Genomic DNA, 25,068 nt, shown 5'->3' with positions numbered 1-25,068 from the left:
ACATGGGTTTGGGTTTACTGCTAAACCCCCGTCTCAAATACAAGACCCAGTTCAGTGTTAAAGCCGCTTCTTGTTCCCCTCATATGCCCTTCCACTACCAAAATGCTTAATGTTTCAAAGGTGGCCATGATTTATTCCAAACCCCAAAAGTAAAAAAACAGCTTTTTGTGCTGCACCGAAGCAAGTCGTTCCCTGAATTAAAATACTCTTTGCAGCACTTCATTTCATGAAGATAAAATGTGGTAAACAGAGAGAGAGAGAGAATGACTCTAACACTGAATTATCCAAGCTGCAGTTTTTCTTTTTTTTTTTTTTTGTTAATGTCCATCATACAAATGCTTTAAGATGTAAAGTCAGCTCTTTCACTTTATTTGGTGTTGCCGAAAAGCCTTACTGGTGCAACATTCAGCCACAGATACAAAAAATTTAATAACAAAATGTAACAAAAACTAAATTTTTAATGTTATTCCCCTGAGGTTGCTAATCAAACGCAGAAAAAAACAATCTTATTGTGCCTGTTTTCTGCTGTGCATGCACAGTTAGCAACTCTGAGCATATAGCACTTCACTTCATTTACATGTTTAGTTTGTTTTGAATCTCCCTTACTAAAATGAAAATGTTGTGGCAGCAAAAATGTATGTATATGGGCAGAAAAGCAAACATAGACAGTGTTATTTCTAAGATAGCAGGAATAGAAATGTGATTTATGGCTCTTTGAAGGGAGCCGGATCTTGTGGTTGCTTTCAAAGAGCCATTCAAAAGACATATTTTTGATATTTATTTATTTTTAAGATGCCTGGGGGTAGCATATTTTATCCTCGAAATAGGCACCGTGATAGGTTAAGACTTCACAATCACAATCATTCAAACTTCCCAACATCCCACCAATACATATTCTCTTGGTGGAATAATTGAATCTACATTCTAGAAAGACTGATGCTCTACTTAACCTGCGAGATATTTGCTAAACAGCTTTGCGCTGATCGGGAATTGGACCCAAGTCTACTGCTATGCTAAAAGCTATAGCATCTCAGTGAAAGAGCACGCATCCGTGTGAAATGCAAATAAAAAAACAACTGCTTGCAACTTTGTTTTAAAGAGCCGTTCAATAGATTCAGTTCGTTCGCTAATGTCACAACTCTAAAATCCAAACATCCTGCCATGCAACCACACTCTGATGTCTTTTATCAAGGGAAGCGAATGCTCCACATCTTTTGAAAAGCTGACTCTTATGTGACCTTACTAACCCTGACTGTTATTGTTAAAGGCAACATTTTTACTGCCAGGGCAGCCATCTTCTGGCCCTCTCTTCAGAGCTAATGGCTTTCCTGTGCTCAAAGTGCTTAGGAAAGGCAGGGGGTTATGACAGAGGAAAAGGAATTCACCTCAGGCTGGGTCATAACGTAGCAGCAAGAAAGAGAAGCTGTATCCATGTCGTATACTCCCCTTCTCTCAGACTGCTCGGTGTTGCATCAAAGGCGATGGCGATAAAACAATGGTGACATTTGGAGTCTGTGATCTGGTGACTCGCAGCACTTGGCTGCCATCAGGTGTTCTTCAGCGTAGTCTTCAAGTGGAAAAACACAGAATGTCACATGTTGGGCGAGAGCAAGAAGTCAACATGAAAATAGCTTGAGTACATTTGTTTTTCTTCAAGATCGTGTTTATTTGTGTGACCCCTTTAAGCAGCACATTAATTTCCTTAACCTAGTTTTAATTAACCCATACCACGAGGTTCCTGTACCATGATCCAGGCTCATGACTGATATTAATTTTTGTACGCCTTCACTGTCGTAAATATCTCCTGTCAAGAAAGTTAATCTGGTATTGTTGTGTTCGTAAGTAAGTATACTGACGTATTACTGTGGCTTGCATGTTAGGTATGCATGCATCTGTGTGTGTTCGTGTGTGACCAGGCTGAGCAGATGTGGGTGTGCGCGCTCGGGCGGGCTACGCTACATGGCAGTAGTCTGTGTTTGTGCAGCTTGCTCTATTAGTGTGCAGCTTTAATATGCAAACACCCCGACACCGCAGCCATGCTGCCACATTATGGGCCTTTTTGAAACCCTTTTCCCGCTACTTGCTGATCAGTGAATGATACATCGTCTTTTCGGCCAACCTTAGTATTAAATTTCCATTAGTGAATCCACACCTTCAGTATATTATTTCTTTCCCATGTTCAAGACACAGAAGCATGGTTTAGAATAAGCGCAGTATCAAAAAGGTTATTTTTCTCAAGCTTACTGTAACTTACTGTTTAGACCACATTGGCCTACCCAAGAGAAAGAAACTCAAAAAGATAATCACATTTAATGAACATGAGATGTTGAATAAACTCAGAATACAGTGATCAGAAATAACATTATGTAGGTCTCCCATGTGCCTCCAAAACAATTCTGATTAATCAGAGAATGGACGTGGGCCTTCCGAGATGTGCTGTGGTGTCTGCCACCAGAATGGTGGGTGCCTGTTACGACCCAGCTCTGGTTGGGGTTGAGGGACGCAACATTAAAATCTAAACATTTGGATCAAGTTCTTACTTAAAATGTAATCTCAAGACTGTGGATCAGGCTTATTCCAGTGCATCCCACAGATACAACATCATGTGCAATTTTCATCCATGTGCCATAAACGAGTTTCATTGCTATGGGGTATGTGCTTGATCTGGTCTAGGTGGGTGGTACATGTCTAAGTTAACATCCACACGAATGCCAGGTCCAAAAGTTTCTCAGGAGAATATTGCATTGTCACAAGATGGTCAATGTTATTTACTTCTCTTGTCAGTGGTCATAATATTATAGCTGATCGGCGTATGTGCTTTCATCCACATCTAAAATACAGGAAGGTTTAGAAATCACAGCTCTTTAAAGTGTACCATCCTCTTTTTTAAATGACTGAAGATAATTGTGCCTGACTCAGAAGCTGTTTCACAGACAGCCGTGGATATTCCTGCATCAGTCCAATCAGTCCAGCAGTTAGTGTCTGCATTTGAAAATGTCTGCCAACTGCCTTCACAGCGAGGAACTCTCAGAAGTAAAACAAATCTATCAAAGAGAAAGCCGAAGATAAGGATACAGTTTTTCACATTCCTGACAGCAGCAACAAAAAATGCTCGGGTAAGCTCTGCAACATGAAAAAGGCCCGGGCTTCTGCAAAAAACAACAGTGGTTGATTATTGACGATAAAGAAGAGGCTTGATGAGGAGAGATGAGGATTCATAAGAAGGTGCAAACGATTCATGAGCCCCTGAGAAAAATATCTAAATCTAAAAAGCCATTCTCTGGACATTCTGTGTCAAACACAGTGGAGGAAGTGTGATGGCATGGGCATCACATGTGCATGACTTACAATGGCACTCGGTCACTAGTGTTTATTGATGATGTGACCGAAGACATGCATAAAAAACCGCACATCTAATCTCTGATCTCAGACATAGAGTGTCTGTAGGATGATCCTCAGAGACCCCTACCTTCAAAGGGCCCTCATTAACAACATTCTGTTGCCAGACACCACCGGACACCCTCAGAAAGCCCATGTCCATCCTTTGATGAGTCACAACTGTTTTGGAGGCACAAGAGAGACCTACACAATATTAGGAAGGTGGTCATAATGTTATTGCGGATCAGTGTATATGATATTTCAGTTCAACCCATGAAAATAAACCTGAGTCTGTACTTGAAATCAATATTTAATTTAACGTTAATGCGTTGGTAAATACATGAAGCTACAAATCCAGAATTTCAAAAGTACGATGCAGGAAGGAGTTCGTCTTACTCCTACCAAAGAATCTTGCAAATCGTGTAATAATTTGCAAGATAACAATACAGGTTTTTAATGATGGAAAATTAGCCATGTTAGTTGCCATATTTTAAAATAAAAATACGGAAACTTTGCTTCCAGTTTTTAAAATAAAGTAAGCTAAATACATCGCAGCTACAACCTTGTCCTTAGCATTCAGACATATTGAACTTTTTCATCTCAGTTTTTCAACAAAAAGTAATTGTAAGAAGAAGGAGGATGTTATTGACCGTTCTGCCACATCCTTTGGATGCTTTTATTATTACAATTGATTTTTTTATCCTATTACTAGCTGTAAGAGTATCTCCATGCTAGCTGCAGTAGAGACTAGCTTTTCAGATTGTGAAACAAAGTTTATAGTCTTGCTCTCGAAAAGTTTCTTAAATAGTACTCATCAAACAAAGCTGATAAAATGTGTTGATCTGTGAGCTTAGGTGGTATTATTCAATAGGTTTTACCTCTGGACTGAGCCTGGCTAGCTGGTAAAACCTTTTCACCTTTTCACATTACTTCTCAATATCAAACTTTTCTCACAAATAACCTTGTCGGCCATTTTTGTCTTTTTGCTATTTGGTGGATTTTTTTTCCTCCTCGCACTTTTCCTTTTAAATGTCTCCTTCTATTCTATTTTTCTCCCAAACACCAGGGGCCAACACAAAAAGGCAAGGCGCAGATTTCAACAATAAAGGTGACACTCATACAGGTATTTTACTATAATTTTTTTTCTCCATTTTTTTGACCAACGTAATAAACACCTGACACTTGTGCATGACAGCAAACCTTCAGATTTTTTTTTAGTTTTTTTTAATACTAGCTCCTCTTTTCTGGGAGAATCTTGACAGGCTGCTACGAACTGCAAAGAGACAATTGTGTGACCAGTGGCGCCAACTTAACGGCAACTGTTATTGGTTAACATTTATTCAAAGTTTGTTCACAAACAACGTTCAGATGGCACAGAGTGTTTTAGGATCCTAGCTACCAGCAGTTAGGGTTAGGGTTAGGATTGTGGTCAACAGATGGTACTGTCTGTAATTTCTAAGTAAATGGTTTTGTATTCAAAGAACTTTGCATTCACAGTGACACATCTACCCATCTGTACACAAAACAAGAATGTGGTCCACCAGGGATCAACCCTCTCTGTTTTGTGGCAAATCTCCTCTGCCATCTGAGCCACAGCCACCAAACTATAAGGATGAAGACAAATATCCCAGTCCAACAAATTCTGTCTACTGACATGGTTAATGACTTTCACTACCAAAGACCATGCCTTAAGTGATGCAAATAAGTTTTGGTATTGAGAGAGTGCGAAAAATGGATGGAGGGATGGGAAGGGTTGAAAGGTATGGAATGAAAAGGTGTCAGGGGGATGGAATAAAAAGGGATAAAAGGGACTGAGGGGATGTGATGAAGAGGGATCAAAGGGAAGGCATAAAGGGGGTGGAATGTGTACCTGGATGGTGGTAGCGGAACCCAGGGAATGAGACTCGGAGTGGGAGCACATCCCTGGAAGCTTTGGATTCTTGCCCCCTGGTCCCTGTAATGAAACGTGAAAGAGGAAGAAAAGAATAGAGAGATATGAGCTGTGGGTAGAACACTGAGATGTAAAGCTGGACAGAGAGGGTTAGGATACACTTTTATAGGTAATCCAATGAAATAGAATGATATGAGGTGTGGTATGGTTCCTGAACTTAAGTTAAAATAGTGGTATGTACATAATGTGCATAAAGAATAATTGTGTATATTTTATCACAATGGTGTATTTGATGCACCATGCATCATGAAAAGTGTTTCAAATACATTTTCCCCTTAATGTACACTACCAGTCAAAAATTTGGACACACCTTCTCATTCAGTTCTATGAGAAGGGGTGTCCAGTCTTTAGACCATACAATGAAATTTGTCTCTACTTGTCTCTGATACTAACAACACTAACAAATACATAAAATAAATATAAAACCTACCCTTAGCCCAAAACAGAGTACAAATGTTTAACAAGGCTTCCTGGTCACGTGGCCTAATTTTTCCCGCTTGTAGTTGTCTGTCAAGAACTTCCACCCTTTTTTGTTCCCATTAAAGTGCAACTCAATGCACCAATTTCAGCATTTTTTGTAATTAACCCTCTTTTCTCTTCTAAATCAGAGGCATTTATTTTGGAGGATATTTTCTGAGGTGTAAAGGGAATCATAAAGTGATGGGTTACAGTGATCCTTTTTGTCGTCCTCTGATGAATAAAATTTTTAAAACAATATATATGCCTGTCTTTCCCTTTTTACATCTTTTTTGCCTCTATTGCTCATTGAAGCATGAGCACTAACCCATGAGAAAATGTCTGCCAGATCTCTTTTTTTCCATTAACACCTCCCTCTGCATGATGATAACCTACTAGTGCAGCTTTTTTTTTTCTTTACCGTGTTGGGCAATCTGTTGGGACTGACGTATGACTGGAGGTGAAGAAGAAGTCATAGGAGACGTTTGAGTTAAAGGGCACCATTTGTTTTCTGGGTGTTATATGTTTAATTATTTGTTCATAAGAAAGAATACCAGACACACCGTTGCCTACTTGAATATACAGTTGCTAGAAAATACTCAGACCTCTTTCCATGAGAACATTGATTAGAATCATACTGTGAGTGAAAATACGTCAAGGAACATGCAGCACCAGCTTTAAGCATGTTTTTGTCTTTTTGAGTCGACAAAAAATTGGTGGGATAATTCCATGCACCATTCTGAACATATAACACACCAAAATGATGGGGAGGAACTCATCTAAAAGCCAATATCAGGCATTGTCACCGAAACGAAACACAAACAAAACCCCAAGCAATTGCATGGGGATATAATGAAAACACTAATATGGCGAACGTCTCATTTAGTGCTTCTACTAACCTCACAACTTCAAGATAACCATAGATAGTCATATGAAAGCAGAGATGCTGCTGGTTACAACAATGTCTGTCTCTTCACTGTGCAACAAACACTCAGAGAGCTAGAAGCCAACAAGTCGCGAAAATAACATTCGCAAAATCATAAAGTATGTCTTGCCTTTGCAAAAAAACGCTGCTAATGGCTTCTCCTGTAACTCTGCGTCAGTTTTAAATGAATCATGAAGCTCCCATTTGTTTACATAGCTTCTTCAGTTTTGATAAACTATTGGGAAATTGAGGTTTAAACTGGAATTATAAATAGATCTATTTGTAATTCAGTTTTGCCTTCTGTCCTCAAGAAGTTTCAACACCATTCACACCTTGAGCCTCCAGGCTCCCACCAACAATTGCCTCGTTAGAGCTCTATTCATATGGTAAGTAGACTAGGCACACAGTTGCCCCCATCCCCCCAGAGTTTTCTTATTTAAACCTCAATTTCTCACTAGTTTATCAGAACTGAAGAAGCTACTCGGATGAGTGGCGAAACGTCTTCAAGAAAGTCTACAAGTCCAGTTGACAGTGTAGGGTCTTCTGACAAAATGTGATCTCTGGGTTTACTTCACTCTGGATCGTCATTGGTGGTTGCTATGGTAAATTTGGGTATAGATGAGAGTAGCAAATTAGGCCACACCCCCATTTGTGTGAAAACAAACCACTGGTGGTAAATACAACTCCCCCCGTAGAAAAAATAGGGTCCGTATGTCCATATAGCCTACTGACCTAGAAATGGGTGAACGACCCCACTCACTCAGTGGTTGGATCATGATTAAGTCAAATCAAATCAAGTTTATTTGTATGAAAAATCTGATTAAGTGGTAGCATTATCATGATTACATGCACACATACACATTGACTATCAGGGTCCCACGGCTTTCCATCTTTGTCCACCTGTTTTAAGGCTCTCTTGAGGTAAGCAGCGAAAATCTCTGCGTATTATCTTTTAAGGTGCCCATAGAACAATACATAGCAACATCTCCTTTGTTTTAACCCATGAAGGGGCGTGGCCTTACCTGTAACATAAGGTTACTCTATTACAAGAGTTTCACCAAAGGCCTCCTTTTACACAAGGTCTGGGTCAATGAGTCAAAATACTTTGTATTCAGTGATATATCAGTGAAACAAAACTATTTTTTCAGACTGGTACCCGAGAAAGGTCAAACAGCACATAAAATGCCAAAATATAACACTTAATGGTTGCCTTTTTTTTTTTTTTTTAAGACGAAAACAGAAATTTATGTTTTCTACTATCTTCCATATGAATTTTGACACAGTAACATATATATTTATTCTGACACTTCTGTAGGAATCTCACAGGTGATCAAATTTATTCATACTTGTGAAGATATAACCCATTTATTTTGGATATGTCATTTTCGCACTGGGGTCAGAACAGTGAGAATTACTGCCTAACTTTTGAGTTGGGATCACGGTCAATGCATTTTTTTTAATCAAATTTAGTATCAATCTAGAATCAATATTTTAGAATCACCTCTTTGAAAGGAACAGATCCTCAAAATCTATTTCCCTTCAAAGACGCAGTGACAAGCGGTCTTAAATGCTGGTTTCATCAAACTAAATAAGATACATTTTGCCAAACACAAACTGGCAGATGAGCTAAATATAAATATAAACCTGGTTACACCTCGTTATTTGGGCTGAAATAAAAATGGTTGCACCAGAGAAAAGAGGAGGAAAAAAGGAGAGGAGAATTTTATAGGGAGATGCAAGTTGCCTATATTTGTAAAGCCTTTGCCCTGGAATAATGGTACTATTGCAGGAAATGACCAAAAATGAGGTGTGATTGCCGAAGTATAGGCTTGCAACCAAGACTTAATTTCAGTACCTCACAATGAACTAATTCATCAGTGGTACTTGTTCCGAAATTGAATGAAAGGCACAGCCCACATTTGCCTGGTGCTTTTGTGGCATCAATTAAATCTGGCTTGTGGTGTTGTGCATGCAGTGTTGAAAATCTATGCCAAAAGCAGATCCGTCTAATCGAATTTCTTAATGGTCAACAAATTCAGTGGACATAGGAATGTGTTTATCTATCTCTTTATTTCTCTGTCCTTAGCTTTGACACTTGTTTGGAGATTAATGTAACCCGTAAAGTCACTATATCAGTATATCCGTGTTCTGTGGCATTTCATACCAGGTATTTCTGATGGCAAAAATTAGTTTCTCCAAAAATTGTTGTAAGTCTTTCTTGCGAGGTGAGGGTCCTGAGTGTCACTCTTGCAATGACAATGACAGTCACTGTTGTGAGCAAATCTCTAGTTTTGGCTTTTAAAGAATTGCATTTTTGGGTTTGATCTTGCTATCCCTTCTAATAGGCTCTCCCTTTTTCAGAGTTCCTACTGTGCAGGTTTGGCTTTCAGTCATTAAAGAGTTTGAAACTTTGGTGAGCGTCTTAGTTATTTGAATGTTGTTGAGGAAAGTTGCCTGGTGTAATCAGCATTATTTTGTGAATATGATGACACTATATTGCAAATTGCCAATATTACTATTATGAAAAGTAATTGCTAACTCATGGCTCGTAACTTGGTCAAAGACTGCGCTCATCAAAGTCGTTCAGCTTCAACAGGTTTAACTCACTCTAATAATTTGTAGTACATATAGAGTATGTTGCACTTCAATGATTTTACCTCTAATTTTAGAAATTTAGCTCATGTTCTTATTAAAATAAGATTTTAAAAAAGTGGATTCTAGAAAATAAACAGTTCAGTTCAAGTAAATCACTTGTTAATGTAAAGGTTCTGTTATTAATATGCCACAGTAAATCCACTGTTTTTGAAGATATTATGTATGATGTCATATGCAAGAAAAAACAGTTCTGCCTAAGATTGTAGGTTGCTTATGAAACACCAACTTGTATTTTCTCCGAGCACATGTATCATGGTTTACCTTAAATTAGATGGGCCAAATCACCAGGAGATGGTACTGTGTTGTTAAAATAGTTTTTTTTAAAAAAAACACACACCATCTGCCCATAGCACCTACAGGAAAAAAAGAAAATATCCACCTTGGAATTGAAAGAGGAAACCCAAATACTTGAATTATGCAGGCAGAGATGGTTCCTACAGAGACACAATTTGCTCCTTTTCATGGTTACATGGTTACTCTTGAAATTCCAGGAAAAAAAGACTAACACTTGAACACTGAGGGAAAAGATTGTTTTACTGTGAAGGGTCTGGATAAAGAGCGTCTTCGGGCTCTTCCTCGGCTTGCCGGTGTTTTCAAGAAAGCAGGCAGAATCGATGCAGTCTGACTGTTTGAACATCTGCAGTGGCAATGAATTACTCCTGTAGCTCCCCTGTGGTTCCACCTATACCTCAGCGGCTGCTGCAGAGAAACCTCGCAGCACTGCAGACAACCTCTCAGACCTTATGTGTTGTACTCTCCAGCAACCTTACTTCTCCTGGAAGTTTTCTCTTCACCATTACATGAGTTTTTGTGATCTGTCTGTTATTTTAATGTAATTACTTTGCACTTGTGAACATGAACACTGTAGAAAGAACTGAGCTGCATAAATTGAGTAGTCACTAGAATGAATATATTATACTTATTCCCACTTAAATTTCTGATAAATATTCAAACTGATTACGACACACTCGTCATTTTGCATTTTTCAAGTGTTAAACTGCAAGCAACGAACAATGGGCATAGGTAAATTGCTTGGAACCGGGGTTACATATGTGACCTTAAAAAGAAGTGAAGTTCTTTGAGCTTCTCAATTCTGGGGGGAAATGGGCATTTTAACACCATCCAGGTTATTAGCCTGTGGAGTTTCATGGGAAAGGTAGCAATAAAGAGAAGGTACACATGAGACAGGTGGAGGAATAGCTTTATGTTGTAGGTAATACACTGCGGATTATGGGTGTGATGTATCTGAGCGTGTTTATGATTCAAGATCTCTTGATGAATTGTCTCTTTATATGCAAACCACAACTAGACAAGCAGATATTTTGTTGCACACACACACATATATATATATATTAATATTTCTGACAAAATAGAGTATAGTTGCAGTTCTTGACAGGTTTGTGTTTGGGCCAAAGAATGATTATCTTACAGTAAGCGGTAAAGGGGATGCATTAGAGATGGGATTTATGGCTCTTTGAAGGAAGTCGGATCTTGTGGATCTGTTCCTGTTCCTGTTCCTTTCACGTTCAAGACTGGTGTTCTCTTAGTGGGTTATTTATGTCTATCATCTATATCTAAACTACATTTAGATAGAATAGTTTGTTTTAAAGAGCCGGTGAGATTCAGTTCGTTCCCGAACGTTACAACTATGCTTGTATATAAAATAGTCATATGTATTTGTCCTAACAGTATAAAATGTTGAAATCGATGGGAAATTCAGATAGACCAAACATCCCCTCCCTCTCACTACCCCCCTTACTGATGTAAAGATGAGTAATGTGTGTAACGTGCGCGGCTAGTGGAAGAATGTATTACCCCCTGGCCTGGGTGGCAGTGATGAATGCCCAAGACAAACTCGCTGCACAGTCACCCAGGCAGCTCCACAGGCCCAAGAGAGTACAAAAGACAAGAACCCCATGGATAGTAATAGAGAGAGAAGGAGAAGAACACTTGAAGCAGTTTGAATTCTTTAGCTTTAAGTGTACTTCACTGACAGGATTGGGACACAGTGCCTCAAGACCACCGTCTCTAAATGACTCTAATTCTGCAGGGTTCTCTCTGTTGGATCAAAGGGGCCTGAGTGGGCTCCCTCCCCTCACTGCAATGGTCGGACTCCACTGCAGCGCCACACCGAAAGAGATGGGTAGTAACAGTCAATTTGCTGGTTTGTTTGATGGAGAGCCGGCGAATAGTTTTGTCTGAGCCCACAGAGGCCTGCAGCGACCATCAGATGGTCATCACTTACAGCCTATGACAATTTAATGGCAGCGCTCTTGTTTTATGTGCATCTGCCTCTTCAAGGTTGTTTCCACCACACACTCTGTTCCACTGGGCCTCTGCTAATGTGGAACTGAATGACAAACAGGAACTTATCGACATCAGCCCTCCCTCTGTAATTAACAGGCCTTTATATATGTGTAGAATCCGGCCAGCGTTGTTGTGGACATTGACCACAGGTCTCCCCCAGGCTTGCCCACATCCCCACACTCCACCTTGGTCATGGGTGAGAAGTTGTGAAATAGATGCTGATGCATTAGCAAACCTAAGGCACCCACTCTGAGCGTTGCGAAGATTAATAACACAGCAGGTTGCTCTCAACTCCTTTGGCTCGCTGTTGTCTGTTGCGTAGGAGGAGAATAAAACCCTCCTCCGTGGCCGAGTTGTTTTTTGCCAGGCCTACTGAGGTGCAGCATAGTATGTGGAGCAGCCAGCTTTTCATTCGCACACTGTTCTCACCACAGCCTACAGTGAAGAGAGAAACCAGAAACTGGCGCGGGGACCAGTCATGCTCTTTAAATCAGCTACACAGGAGGTTCTTTAAATACTGAAATAGTAGTGGGTGTTCAAATGTCAGTTTTAACCTCTGTCTCAAATACCTAACAGCAACCAATGCTGTAGACTCAAAAAGGCTGACAATAAAAATAAGAGAGGTGGAATTTCATGCGCTTTCAGGGCTTGCACCTGGCACATGTATGATCCATTGATGTCGCTATTGTGGCTCTTGGGGCCATGCTGACTTCAGACTGAATGTGTGTGTGGTATGTGTATATATATATATACACACACACACACACACACACACACATATATATATATAGAGAGAGAGAGAGAGAGAGAGCGAGAGCGAGAGGGTATTTATATAGGGTATTTCCTGAATTCTTATGTTAACCCTAATCCTATTTGGGATATAAATAGGACAAATATATATATATGTGTGTATGTCCATGTATGTGTATGTGTATATATTCTTGTCTTCGCATGGTAACAGTGACAGTGAGAAAAAAAATAGAGGCTAATATAATATAAATTAAAACAAAGTAAATAATACTGATTTTCTTGTAGCAGTGGCACATATCAAGCTCTGGGTTATAGAAGATTTAAGTGAACAGGTGGTTCCCATAGCCATAGAAATTTGGATGGATATTACGCTGCAATAGGCCTAGGCAGCTGGCGGATGATGCCCTGCCGGAGAAAGTCAATTTCTAAGATTTCTGCATTATCTGGGTGTCTGAATCACATAAGGAGAACTCAGATTTTAGTTGGAGTAATGTGCTTACATAAGTTAAGTATTCCAGTTATAGTTGGATTAAGGCAATAATTCAAATTTTTTTTGTTCATGTGCATGTAAATGTACTGACTGTTTATGCAATTCTGTGTTACTACTGTATAGCTTTATTACTGCTGTGTGTCCCTCTGTCCACCTCCCCTGTTTCTGTGTCTACCTGGCCGGCCTTAGGCAGGTGGGTCCCTCCTTATGAGCTGGGTTCTGGTCAAGGTTTCTTCCTGTTGTTTCTTGCCACCGTCACCTTCAGGCTTGCTCAGGGGGTTTCAGGCTGGGTTTCAGCCCACTATTTAAGTTATTTATTGCAGTTCAAGTCATGCAAGCCCAATGAATTGCTTGAAATGGTACAAAGGTAAGCACTGAACAGCCAGAGGTTAAAAAAAGGTTTGGTTATCCAAAACTGAAAAATAATGTACCTTTTATTTAATTAATAATTAATCAATTATACAAAAAGGTCTTTTTCATGGAACATGAAGTGGGTTAACAATTTAAAGTTGGTCTGCAGCAATGAAGGTTGAATCAGCCCTGAAAGCTGGTGCTACTAATTCCTACAGGTGTTCCAACATTTCTGGATTACTTACAACCCCCTCTGTCTGCATAAAAGCAGTGTTGGAACACACTGTGGTACCAGACCCTCATGAGCATCAGGTGAACAGTATTGTACTGCAGAAAGTAGTGTGTTGCTACAAAAATGGTGAGAAAAAGGCAATTAACAATGGAAGAGTGACAGACTATCATAACACTTAAAAATGTAGGTCTTTCCTACAGGGAAATTGCAAAGAAAGCCAAGGTGTCAGTGAGTACAGTTTTCTTCACCATCAAAAGTCACTCAGAAACTGGGGGAAACTCTGACAGGAAGCGATCTGACATACCCAAAGCCACAACTGAATCAGAGGACAAGTTGTTAACAGCTTGCGTGATAGGCGGCTCACAGGACAACGGCTTCAAGCACAGCTTAATAGTAGTTGTAGTAAGCAAGTCTCAGTTTCAACTGTGAAGAGAAGACTTCCAGCTGCAGGTTTGACAGGACGAGTTGCAGCAAGAAAGCCATTGCTTAGATGTCAGAATAAGACAAAGAGGCTCTCCTGGGCCACGTAACACCGCCATTGGACTAGTGAAGACTGGAAGAAGGTATTATGGACTGATGAATCAAAATTTCCACTCTTTGTTTCATCACGCAGGATCTTTGTATGCCGTCGAGTAGGCGAGAGGATGGTTCCACAGTGTGTGACATCAACTGTCAAACATAGAGGAGGAAGTGTGATAGTCTGGGGCTGTTTTGCTGGATCCAGGGTTGGTGACTTGTACAGAATTAGCAGCACCTTGAACCAAAACGGCCACCACAGCATTCTGCAGCGCCATGCAAGACCCTCTGGTATACGCCTAGTTGGTCAGATGTTCATCCTACAGCAAGATAATGACACAAAACACAAGTCCAAACTACCTCAGGAAAAAAGAACAAGATGGTAACCTTGAAAACATGGAGTGGCCAACACAGTCTCCAGAGTTAAACCCCATTGAGCTGGTTTGGGATGAACTGGACAGAAGAGTGAAAGCCAAGCAACCTACAAGTGCCACACATTTATGGGAACTTCTGCAACAGGCTTGGGAAGAACTTTCTGAAGAATATTTGATTTCTGTTGTAGAAAGAATGCCATGAGTGTGTTCAGCTGTTATATCTGCCAAAGGCAGCTACTTTGATGAGTCAAAAGTTTAGAATACGTTTTGGTCTATAAATTGATTCCATGATTTATTTTTCAACTCAAATTGCTTATTTGTTCTATGCTTTAATTTCAGAGTGCAATGACACAATACTGTGTATAATACTGAATAATTTTCAGTAAAAAAAAATGGAAAAAGTGTGGTGTTCTAAAACTTTTGACTGGTAGTGTGTGCATATACATACATGGTAGTGTGTATATACATATATATACACACACACACACAAATATATACATACATACAATTGAATTTAATGTAAGAAAAACAGAGTAAAATATGGGAATACAGTCAAATATTCTCTTCGACAACACTTGTGGGGTATGCTGTTCAGAGAAGGGAAAGCGCCGACAGCTAATTTTGGATAGGGTTGACTGTCAGGGAAGAAGTTTGATCCATATCGCCTTGAAGAATCTGAGCAGCATATTATGCAGTTGTGATTTTTGCTCGGCTCTCATTTCAGAATAGTATGAGATGACTCTTTTGTTGTACCAAATAGGAGACTAATCAATAATATTCTGCCTCCCATATAAGCTTGTTCAAATGTTTTTGTTTTGTGCTGTACATAAAGGTTGCTGTTTTTCCAATTCACAGTAAGCTCAATTTTATAACTTTGAATGTCTCACGCTACCAGCACATACCGGCTACCTGTCCTCTCAATTCAAAACATTTCCTCAGCAGACACTTTAATCCCAAATGACATTTGAGAGACTTCCAAAGCAGCGTGGTCAGCAGGGCTGGGGATAATGGGTTCGGTCGGCTGTTGGTTCCAGGCAACGGAAACTTTCTAGAGTGGAGCAGATGCAGGGCTGAAGTGTGAAGACAGCACTGATATGTTGTTTTGTTTTTTTTTTACCCGTGACTGAGGTGAAAATGAAAAAAAAAAAAAACATGCCCACAAACCAAACAGTATGTCGGCTCATGATTCCAGATGCTGAAGATACGGATGGCTGATTTATTGTGAATCTCGTCTGTTTACATCCCCTTCCATCTTCCCACATGCAAAGGACCCACTTTTCATTTATAATCACCACCTACGCATGTTCTAATCACTCCGTTTAATCACAACTGGAGAGCTTCATAAACAAGGTATTCATTCCTAATAGCCATGTGCCCTGCTCATTACACAAAGAAAAAATGGAGGAGGCGGGAGGGACAGATGCAGAGATTACAGGGTTAAAGCTGTGAAAATCAGGATCTCCTGGAGAATGTCAGGTCATATATCTCTAACATTGGCAACCTTTCTTCTGCACCGCACTGGAAAAATGACCAGCGTTAAAAAAAAAAAAAGAAAAAAAAAGGTCAAATTAATTTCCCTGTTTGCTTGTTGATTACAACATCAAGAATGACCTTCATGTTTTCCGTGTGACCAGGATTCATTCCAGGCCATAACTGTTCTTTACACTGGAGACAGTAGTGGTAGATCTGTGAGAAATTAATGTGGTAGTTTTAAATGTAAAAATGCGTTATACAATTCAACTAGTTAGCAGTATTTATTTTGTCATGCATAAATAACATTCTATCTGTGTATTTGGTTTTGGTTACAGCTCCTGGAATTTTAATTTTAGTTTTGTATTGGATATTCTCCTGGTATGTTGCCAAGGTTTCTATAAAAGCCTACTAATTCAACAGATCTTTAATGAATTACTGATTTGTATCTGGGTTCCATATCAGCAATAAGTACTCATTGTGAAAAACGGTCTTTAGTATCCGGTTTTTTTTTTTGTTTGTTTGTTTGTTTGTTTTTCAAGTACCATTCATCATTTTGCTAACTGTTCCCTGCCGACACTGTCATCCGTACCCCTATTCCTCTTAAACTGTGGAGTTAAACGTTCAGGGATCAAGACTGTGACATTGAAATTTAAGGCCCTACGATTAAAAAGAGATGCTGTTTGTTTATCTCATGCTTTGACTGAACAGATTAATGGAACTGCCACACAGTAAGCCTAGGGCCGTTGGGACCCTTGATGGCCTAGGACTCCGGGGTAGTTGTTTTTGCATTTGGATTACTTTGTCTAATGCACTGTGTGTATAGATCTGTTTGCCTCTTTGTTTTCTTGTTGCCTTCACTTCAAGAACTGATAAGTTTATTTTACACCTAACCTTACCTTCACACAAGTGGCTGAATTGAATATTTTGAATAAGCTCAAACCACTTATGTCTGGCTTACAAGCCGTGTTGGGAAGGATGCTTTTAAAATGTATGCAGTTCCAGAAAATAGAATACATGCCCTAAAATGTCATTTGTAGAGTATTCCATCAAATTACTCAATCTGAATAATGTGTCCTCAATACTTGGATTACTTCCACATTGAATTACATTTCATTAAGCGTGTGAATGCAGCAATTACACCCTGTTAAACCCACACAAGTTAAGTTCATATTACATTAGCCAGCATGTCAAATATGGGTGCCAAATCAGCACATACGAGACTGTCAACTAAGCATGTGCCTACCTACCTTTTTTTTTTTAAATTTATTTATTTATTTAGATAATGAATAAAGGCGTGAATCATAAAACTACTGTCACGTCATCCATTGATTTCAGCAATGCAACTGTATTCTAACAACCTTATCTATTTAATTTATAACTGTAAAGGATTGTAAAGGAGTCATAATTTGTATGGTAATCACCTGTTGCTGGTACATGTGATGCATAACTCCTCAATGTGGCTTATAAGTTACTTTTCACTGCTGTCTTTGGATATGCAAAAATGACTGAGCTGTTCCCTTTTGTGTTGTCAAATTCAACAAAAATTGCTCCAAAAGTATGACTGTACTACTATATTTTCAGCTGCTGCATCGTATAAGCCGATGTGACTGTGAACCTGTTTAAGGTTTTATATGAGATTGGGTGAAATTGACACCATTTTCATTTACTTCTGCAGATATCCATGATGAGAACGGGTTAAAGCCAGTCATGGTTTACATTCACGGAGGGTCCTACATGGAGGGAACTGGCAATATGATTGACGGCAGCATCCTAGCCAGCTATGGGAATGTTATCGTCATCACAATCAACTACCGGCTTGGAGTCTTGGGTGAGTTCCCTGGCATTAGTTGAAAGATTGCTGATTGTGTCAGAAAGTTAGTTGTGTTTTTTGGCTGACTCACAGTCATTTATCAACTTACATTAGTTTGATTATTTATTTATTTTTGTTTGAGTGCAATGTGTTACATGTGGATTGTTGTTTAGGATTATATGCAGGGAGGTGGATAGTCAAAACCACCTTAAGCTCTTTTTCATTTCATTTTTTGAAACTTTGAAGCTGATAAGTAGCAACTGATTTCTGGTGCTGGATATGGTTCTACTTCAAAATATATACTGACACAAATCACACGGGTTAATACATCTGCACAGGTCACATTTACACTTGAACAGAATTGATACACCATTCTTTCCCTTGATTGCCTGCATGGTTTGTTGGGCGTTCCACCTCCAGCTATCATGCGTTTTGTTTTCCTAGTGCCAATCAGCCTCGAATGGCAGTGTAGGAGGTAGTTTGCATTTTCCTCTTTATTTCAAATGGTTATGTTCCAGTGCAGCCTTAAATGACCCTCACAGCCCAAGATAAGTACATGTAAATGAAGCAAAGACTCTTACATCTGAACCCTTTTCAATTACTTTAATCACTCAACAGCATCAAACATCGTGCAGCCACAAAAAATTCTGTGCTGGGAAACTAGATCTGTTGTGATCTGGTATCTGCACCACAGTGCTGGGCATCTTATTTTGTTCCCCTTTCTAAGATGAAAGTAGTTCACGCAGGGATACTTTATCTTGCCCTTGACATAAAGATTTGAGTTCTGAATATCTGGTGCCCAAAGAAAACCTGAGCAGACACTGATAGAATCAACTGGTTTTAGGGGAAGGGTATTTTCAGCCACTCTATATTGAAATCCTTCTTGACAGAACATAGTTGTGAGCACTTTCTGTCATTTCCTGTTTTCTGTTCAAATTGCGCCAGGCGAATCGAAAGAAAGCGTTTCCCCCTGGTTATCAGAATGTCTGTGTTGCCAGATCCTGTCGGTAATCTCTAATTTACAATGAATGAAATCTGTGAGCCTGTTTTTTTCTTTGAGGTGGCCTGCATACACCTCTGCAACACGGAGAAAATGGCAAAAAACCTCAATCAAGCATAACATTGTAACCACCTGCCAAATTGTGTAGGTCTTCCTTGTGCCTCCAAAACAGTTTTGACTCATCAGAGAATGGGCATGGCCCTTCTGAGTTCTGTGGTGTCTGGCAACAGAATGTTGTTAGTAGAAGGGAAGGAACCTCTGTGGATCAGGCTTGTTCCAATCAATCCCAGAGATACTTGATGAGATTGGGATCTAGTGAATTTGAAGGCTAAGTCAACACATTGTCTTGTTTTTCATGTTTTTTGGAGTTGTTCCTAAACCAATCTTTGTGTGTTTAAGACATCCTGCTGAGGATGGCTGCTGCCATCAAGGCCTTTCACTACTATACGATGGGAGTTCTTGGTCTGGTCTTAGTAGGTGGTACATGTCTAAGTAACATCCACACAAATGCCAGGTTCAGAAGTCAGTGGTCATAATGTTATGCCTGATTGGTGTACAATTGATGCTTACTCACTTTTAGTGAACAATGATTGATGTCCAAGTTAAAAGCTGCAAAACAACAACAACAAAGAGTGGTTCTTGCTAGCAAATGGGAAATAAACAGCCTTTAGTGTTTCTGTCACATTTTATTCATCATTCATCCTCTTGACCTTCTCCATTTTGTGGTTTTATGGTTCTACTAGCACCTGATTTGCCTTTGTGCACTTGAAGCCACAGTGTTATCACTGGTCTTGGTTGGGAAAGTCAGATTATGTACTGCAATGATGGTGTTGACACTTAAGAAGACAAGGGTTGTGGTGATTGCATTTATAGGCCGCATTATGGAATGTCACTGGCAGCAAGAAGCCCTATTTTATTCTCCACGTTGGCATGAGAAGCTTTATAGCAGTTTGGTATTGTCTTCTGTGGGAAAATGATTTAGAATAGAAGTACATATGTCTATTATGCTGCTTTCATACTGAAAATGGTGAATTGCCGCAGGATTTTCTGACCAGGTGGCCGCTAATGGGCTTTCAGACTGCCGGCACTCTCTCCCACACGCCATTGCGTTGATCATCGTTACACATTTAAGGACCAAAACTTTGCTCTGTTTTGAGATCTGAGTTAGCAGCTCTTGCAGCCCTGGAGCTTCCACAATGTCTGACAGGCTGCCCAGTGACAAAACCACAGCACAAAAGAAATGTACATCAACCTCATCAGGTAATTCATCAAGTCAATGCTAAGCAGGATGCACCCTGCTTATCACTGCAGTGCCTTTTCTTCTTAATATATATTTCATTAAGTTGATGGATTGTGTTTTGTAATTCACATTAAATGTTCGTAGTATTTGGGTCGATTTCTGATGTGAAAGAGCTATAATATACACATCAGACCCATATGTGTGTATGTCAAGTCACCCGTATGTCCATGTATATCCAACGTACCGCTTTATAGTTGTCACTGTAAATGCTATACTGTTTGGTGTTTGTCTTGATACACTTGTACACACATACGCCTACAACCTCTGTCAGTCTAGATTTCGCTGTGAATACAGCTATTCATTAGCTGCTACTAATGGGAGATACTCAGCTCCCTTCATAAAAGTCCCATAATGCAAGACAGCTAGTAACCACTTTACTGTTAGATTGAAGCCTGTGTTACATTTCTCCCATATCCTTTAGTATTAGTCCATTTTTTCAAGATTCCTGTGATGTGTTCCCTCTATTGGGAGCTGAGGCGCCATGAAAGATTCTAAATCACAATCTGTAGTGGTCACTAATGGGTCTCTCAATAACCATTATTGTAATCATAAATATTGCATCATGTTTATATGAGTGTTGTGATATAAACTAGATAAATAAGGTTCAACAGTTAGTGTCATTCTGAGTATGAAAAACTACAACAAACTAAATGTAGAACTCCATTCTCGGTCTCAAAATATGAAAATCTTATAGAGAAAAAAACGGGGGAATAACTAGTGCACTATAAACACTAATGGTGTCATATCTCTCTAGTGAAAGCTTTCTCACTATCTAGAGCTGTTGTTTCAGAACTGCACAGTAACTTGCTACATACTACAAGTCACTGCTGGCAGAAGTTACATGGCACATGGATTGGAATTAATCTTTCTGCAATATGTGAAGACATTTGCTGAGACAAAGTTTGGAAAGATTTGAGGGACACATCTAAAAATACAGACGATCTGCTAATACACAACAAATTTGTCCATAGGATGTGCTTTATCCCTCGAAGGTTAGCTTGCTGTGAAAATCATTTCATAGTTCCAACTGTGAACTGTGGTCATTGGAATTGGCTGAATGACAAATCCCTCCAGATCTGTCCTTGCAACATAGACATATTTTAAGAGGTGGTCTCACTGTAACCTAAAAAAATGTTGGCTCTGAGATGACAACCAGCGCATTCCCTGATCTGGCAGCAATGAGCCAATGACTTTCTCGAAATAGTTTTGACGGAGTGTTCTGGTACCGAGGTTCTGGGACGGTTTTCATTCATAGTCCTCAAAGCGTTGTCTTTCCGTAATCCCCTCAATGTTGCGGTGCTCGACTGTCTTGAATTCGGAAGTGGAATCGGACGATAGTGGTGTGGTTTGGCAACTAAATGTGTCTCTTTGAGGAGATGATGCCTGTGAAATTGGCTCCCCATTCTGTCTGGACAAAAGGTACCCTGAAATGCTAATAATGTGTTTGAGTTCTCTTACCTGCAAAGATAGAAGGAAGCGTTGGTGAATGCTCTGTAAACATAAAAATCCTGCATTATTCTTAGGTGAAGACAATTTTTTTAATTATTTACCTCTGCCTATATATTCAGTACATGTAATAATTTAAGGTAGTGGTGTCAATTTCATCATAGAGGGGGCCAAACTAAAGAACTGACTCCAAATCACCGACCAGCACACAATATGCTGCTTTTGCCTACCTGCCTTTGTATATTTCTTCTCTTGCTCTTTAAATTTATGTGCCGCTCTTTGCCCTCCTAATTGTCCCTTGGGGATAAATAAAGTTTATTCTGATTCTGATTCTGAACTAGAATGTATATTTAATAAAAAGTCAGAGAAGTAGGAGCACTGCCTGGAACTAAGAGCTAAACTACTCAAGATATACATTCAAAGATGATGCTCTTTGGTTCAGGGCAAAAATAGTGGAAAACAAAAAGCACAAGATACCAAGGCACTCATCTTAGAAAAAAGTAAAATATCTCGACATGTTTCGACTCAGGCCCTTTGTCAGGAAGTGAATGGTCTGACACTACAATGGATATTTATTTTAAGCCATAATGAAGAATTTAGAATAAAACCAAGCTCACTGATTAAACAAGCAATGAGAACAAATTTTATATAAAAGACACATCTTTGGCATTTTTGTTTCCATGTCAGATGGAAATATAATTTTTCACAAATTCTACAGATTTAAAGGGGACGTGAAAAGGGACAAATGAGAAGAAAACTCACCTTTTGAGCTTTTACTATGGTTAGAAGGGTGTGTGGCATGTCAGCCAGCTCTGAAAATCTGAAGTAAAAACTTGTATGTTCCAAACACTGTTTTACCAACTGGGGCCAATGCAACCTTTTTTTCGCCCCATAACACATCATGACATTAACAGTGCACAGCATGGCTTCTTAACATTATGTGTATCTTCAAAGAATTTGCTCTATTCAAAACTTTGAATTGATGCCAGAATAAAACAAGACTAGCAGGGCTAAGGTGGTGGTTACTATATGACAGAGAGTGGAGCTAATCATGGGGCTACGTTAGCATGCTAATACCATGTAAAGCATACTGCTGTTATTTAGCTGATGGACACTTTTCAGGGTGTCTGTATGTTATTATGTATGTTGACCAACCGGTGTTTTGCTGTAGTGGTGTTCTCATTTATACTTTAGTAAGTTTTCTGTTTGACGTGTGTGCTACCGTGGAACAGTAGGCTAACAAATTAGCCCGTAGTCTAAGTCTTTGTGTAAGAATCTCGTTTTTAGTATTTAATGCTCCAATGCTTGAGGATTGAGCTTTTATTGCTCAACTACATGGACTGTGTGTTGCTTCAGAGCGCCACACTGCATACTCTACCAATATGCTGAATGGCTGAGGATTTTAACCATTTAACCATTTGTGTGTGTGTGTATTCATTCAAAGCCATATATGCACTCTTTTTCAAGGAAATAAACACATGGGCCCCTTCTCTTATTGCTATTCACTGTGAAGAAAACACAGCAGTTAGTGAGTTTATGCACCTGGCTGGAGTCCTGTGACAAACTGTTTGGAGCTTGGTTATCGGGTCATTTCATTCCTTTGACAGCCAAGGAGAAAGACAAAGATATTTTCTGTGGAAAAGCGTTAGAATGACAACATGTGGCCTGCAACTCCCAGAGAGATGCAGGAAAGTGAAACATCCTCAGAAGGAGAGTCTGATGCAGACTTTGTGGTGGAGTCAGATCACTGCTTCCTCTTCTTCCTCTCCTAACTTTTCCGGAAGAGAGAACTGCTCCTCAAACGTGAAGCCAAAGCAAGCAGAGCTCCCCCTGGTGAATGGCTGCAATATATGTCATTGTCTCCTCCTCCTCCGTGTTAGTGGACAAGACTAAAACACTAAAATACAAGTCAAATAAATTCATTTTGAGGATGCTTTCTGTCATTTTAGGTAGTTAAGGTAGTTAACAGTGTAGATAATTGCCGATGTACGTTCAAGAGTTTATTCTTTGGATAAGTTTGGTTTTAGTTTGTCATTGTCATTGTCAAGAAACATAATAAAATAAAATAAAAACAAATATACTGTGTAATGAAACCTTTCTTTGTAACTGGTGAAGAAAAGCAGAGCGCACTATTAATTAAACGAAAACGTGAAAACGCAACAGATGAGCAACACATGGTTATTTCTTACCAAAGCAGCCTGGCGGCAGTAAACCATTTAGGCTACTCCATCCTCGTGGGTAGATGAAGCATCACAACACATGCTGTGTAAGAGACATTACCACTCAAGGATGTATTTACAGCATCATCAAGGGACGTATTCCAGACACAAACCCTGCAGGGTTTAACTGTGAATCTGTACTAGCCCTGTTAATACAGTTAGTGTATATATAGCATTTAACCTGGTGGAAGATCTATATTTCTGTTCATCTCTGTTGTTTGCATGTTTGAATTGGTTGTGCCCACTATTTGGCTTCCTTGCCTTTTGCATGTGGTTCATTGTCAGCAGAAGTAAAAGCCACAACACAGCCTTGTGCACATGTTACCCACCGCCACAGCTCTGCTCTGTTGTGCAGTGCTGTGCTCTGCTTACCATTTGTTATAAGGCCGAGCTGTCTGCACCAGTCACTATATTTAGTTGCCTGAGAGCCAGGGGGAAAAGGTGTTCTGGAAAAGTGTGCACTGCGGAGAGGAAAAAAAAAAATAGACGAAGAGAGAGACACAGAGGAAGAGAATGCAGATGAGAATACAGGTAAAGACAACAGACGAAGGCACATAGAAGAGAACCCGTTGCCTCATATTAGATACATGTGTCATATTTATCTCTGAAGGAAGTCATCTGTGCTGCTGAGTTTAGAGGGGTGTTGTCCCAGAACTGGTTACGTGAGGCAAACATGTTGAATGCATTGGTTAATTTGGTAGATTTCTGTCCTGATTTTTCGATATAGTGGTGAGATAATGTTTTTTCAAGGCACTGGTTATGAACAGAACTGCAGGGATGCTTTCATTAAATGTTGAAATTGAAATGTGTGCTAGATGAAATGGGGGGCAGCAGTTAGCACCAGGAGAATATTCTAGATTTGAAGCTGCTGTGTGACAGTTTTGTCCCCATTCAGACCTTGCTGGAGACCTTGCGTACGGAAGCTAGTAGCGATGGCAGGTCCAGCTCTTTTCTAAGAACCGTCTCTTTTGTCTCGGCTTCCTTAGAAGAAGCAGTTCTTATGGCTGCCATGAGCTATGGCAGCCTTCTCTTTAGCGATCATGAACGGTTTGTGTGTTAGTAAGCATTTTTCAATTTCACTAAAAGCCTTATTTTTCTTCTTCTTCTTCTTCTTTTTTTTTTTTTTTTTTCCTTCTTTCCCATAATAGTTTGATGTGTGAGGACAGACGTGGTGTGCCATCAAAATACGTGGAACAGGAGGATCCGACTCTCTCAGACAGGAGTCGGCTCTTTTCATTCTCTAAAAAGAATTGGCCCATAGAGCCAGCTCGCACACAAAGGACACATCGCTAACAGAAGTTTCCATGGTTCGAGTTATAATCTGAGTTTTGTGCAGGTCCCGAAAATAAGTCAATGCAGAAATCAATAAGTAGTAAGTTAATATGTATGCTTAAGTCATGCTAAAAATAGCAGTCACTGTTAAACCTTTCTGCTG

The 25,068-nt window shown here is 39.6% G+C and overlaps 1 protein-coding gene across 2 annotated transcripts in view; it reads left to right on the top strand.

Annotated features, from left to right (window-relative positions):
• Positions 1–25,068, top strand: part of nlgn4xa (neuroligin 4 X-linked a) — an 87,771-nt gene that overhangs the window by 17,039 nt on the left and 45,664 nt on the right. The window contains exons 3-4 of one of the 2 annotated variants that reach the window (XM_047577024.1): positions 4,445–4,501; positions 17,534–17,686. In XM_047577024.1, coding sequence (XP_047432980.1) covers positions 4,445–4,501; positions 17,534–17,686 — 210 coding nt within the window. The remainder of the gene's footprint in view (positions 1–4,444; positions 4,502–17,533; positions 17,687–25,068) is intronic. The other variant, XM_047577025.1, reaches the window with a different exon arrangement.

Source organism: Mugil cephalus, chromosome 23, assembly GCF_022458985.1.
Source record: "Mugil cephalus isolate CIBA_MC_2020 chromosome 23, CIBA_Mcephalus_1.1, whole genome shotgun sequence".
Taxonomy (NCBI): Eukaryota; Metazoa; Chordata; class Actinopteri; order Mugiliformes; family Mugilidae; genus Mugil; species Mugil cephalus.
Note: the sequence above shows the minus strand (reverse complement) of the source record. Positions and strands in the feature narration are given on the sequence as shown.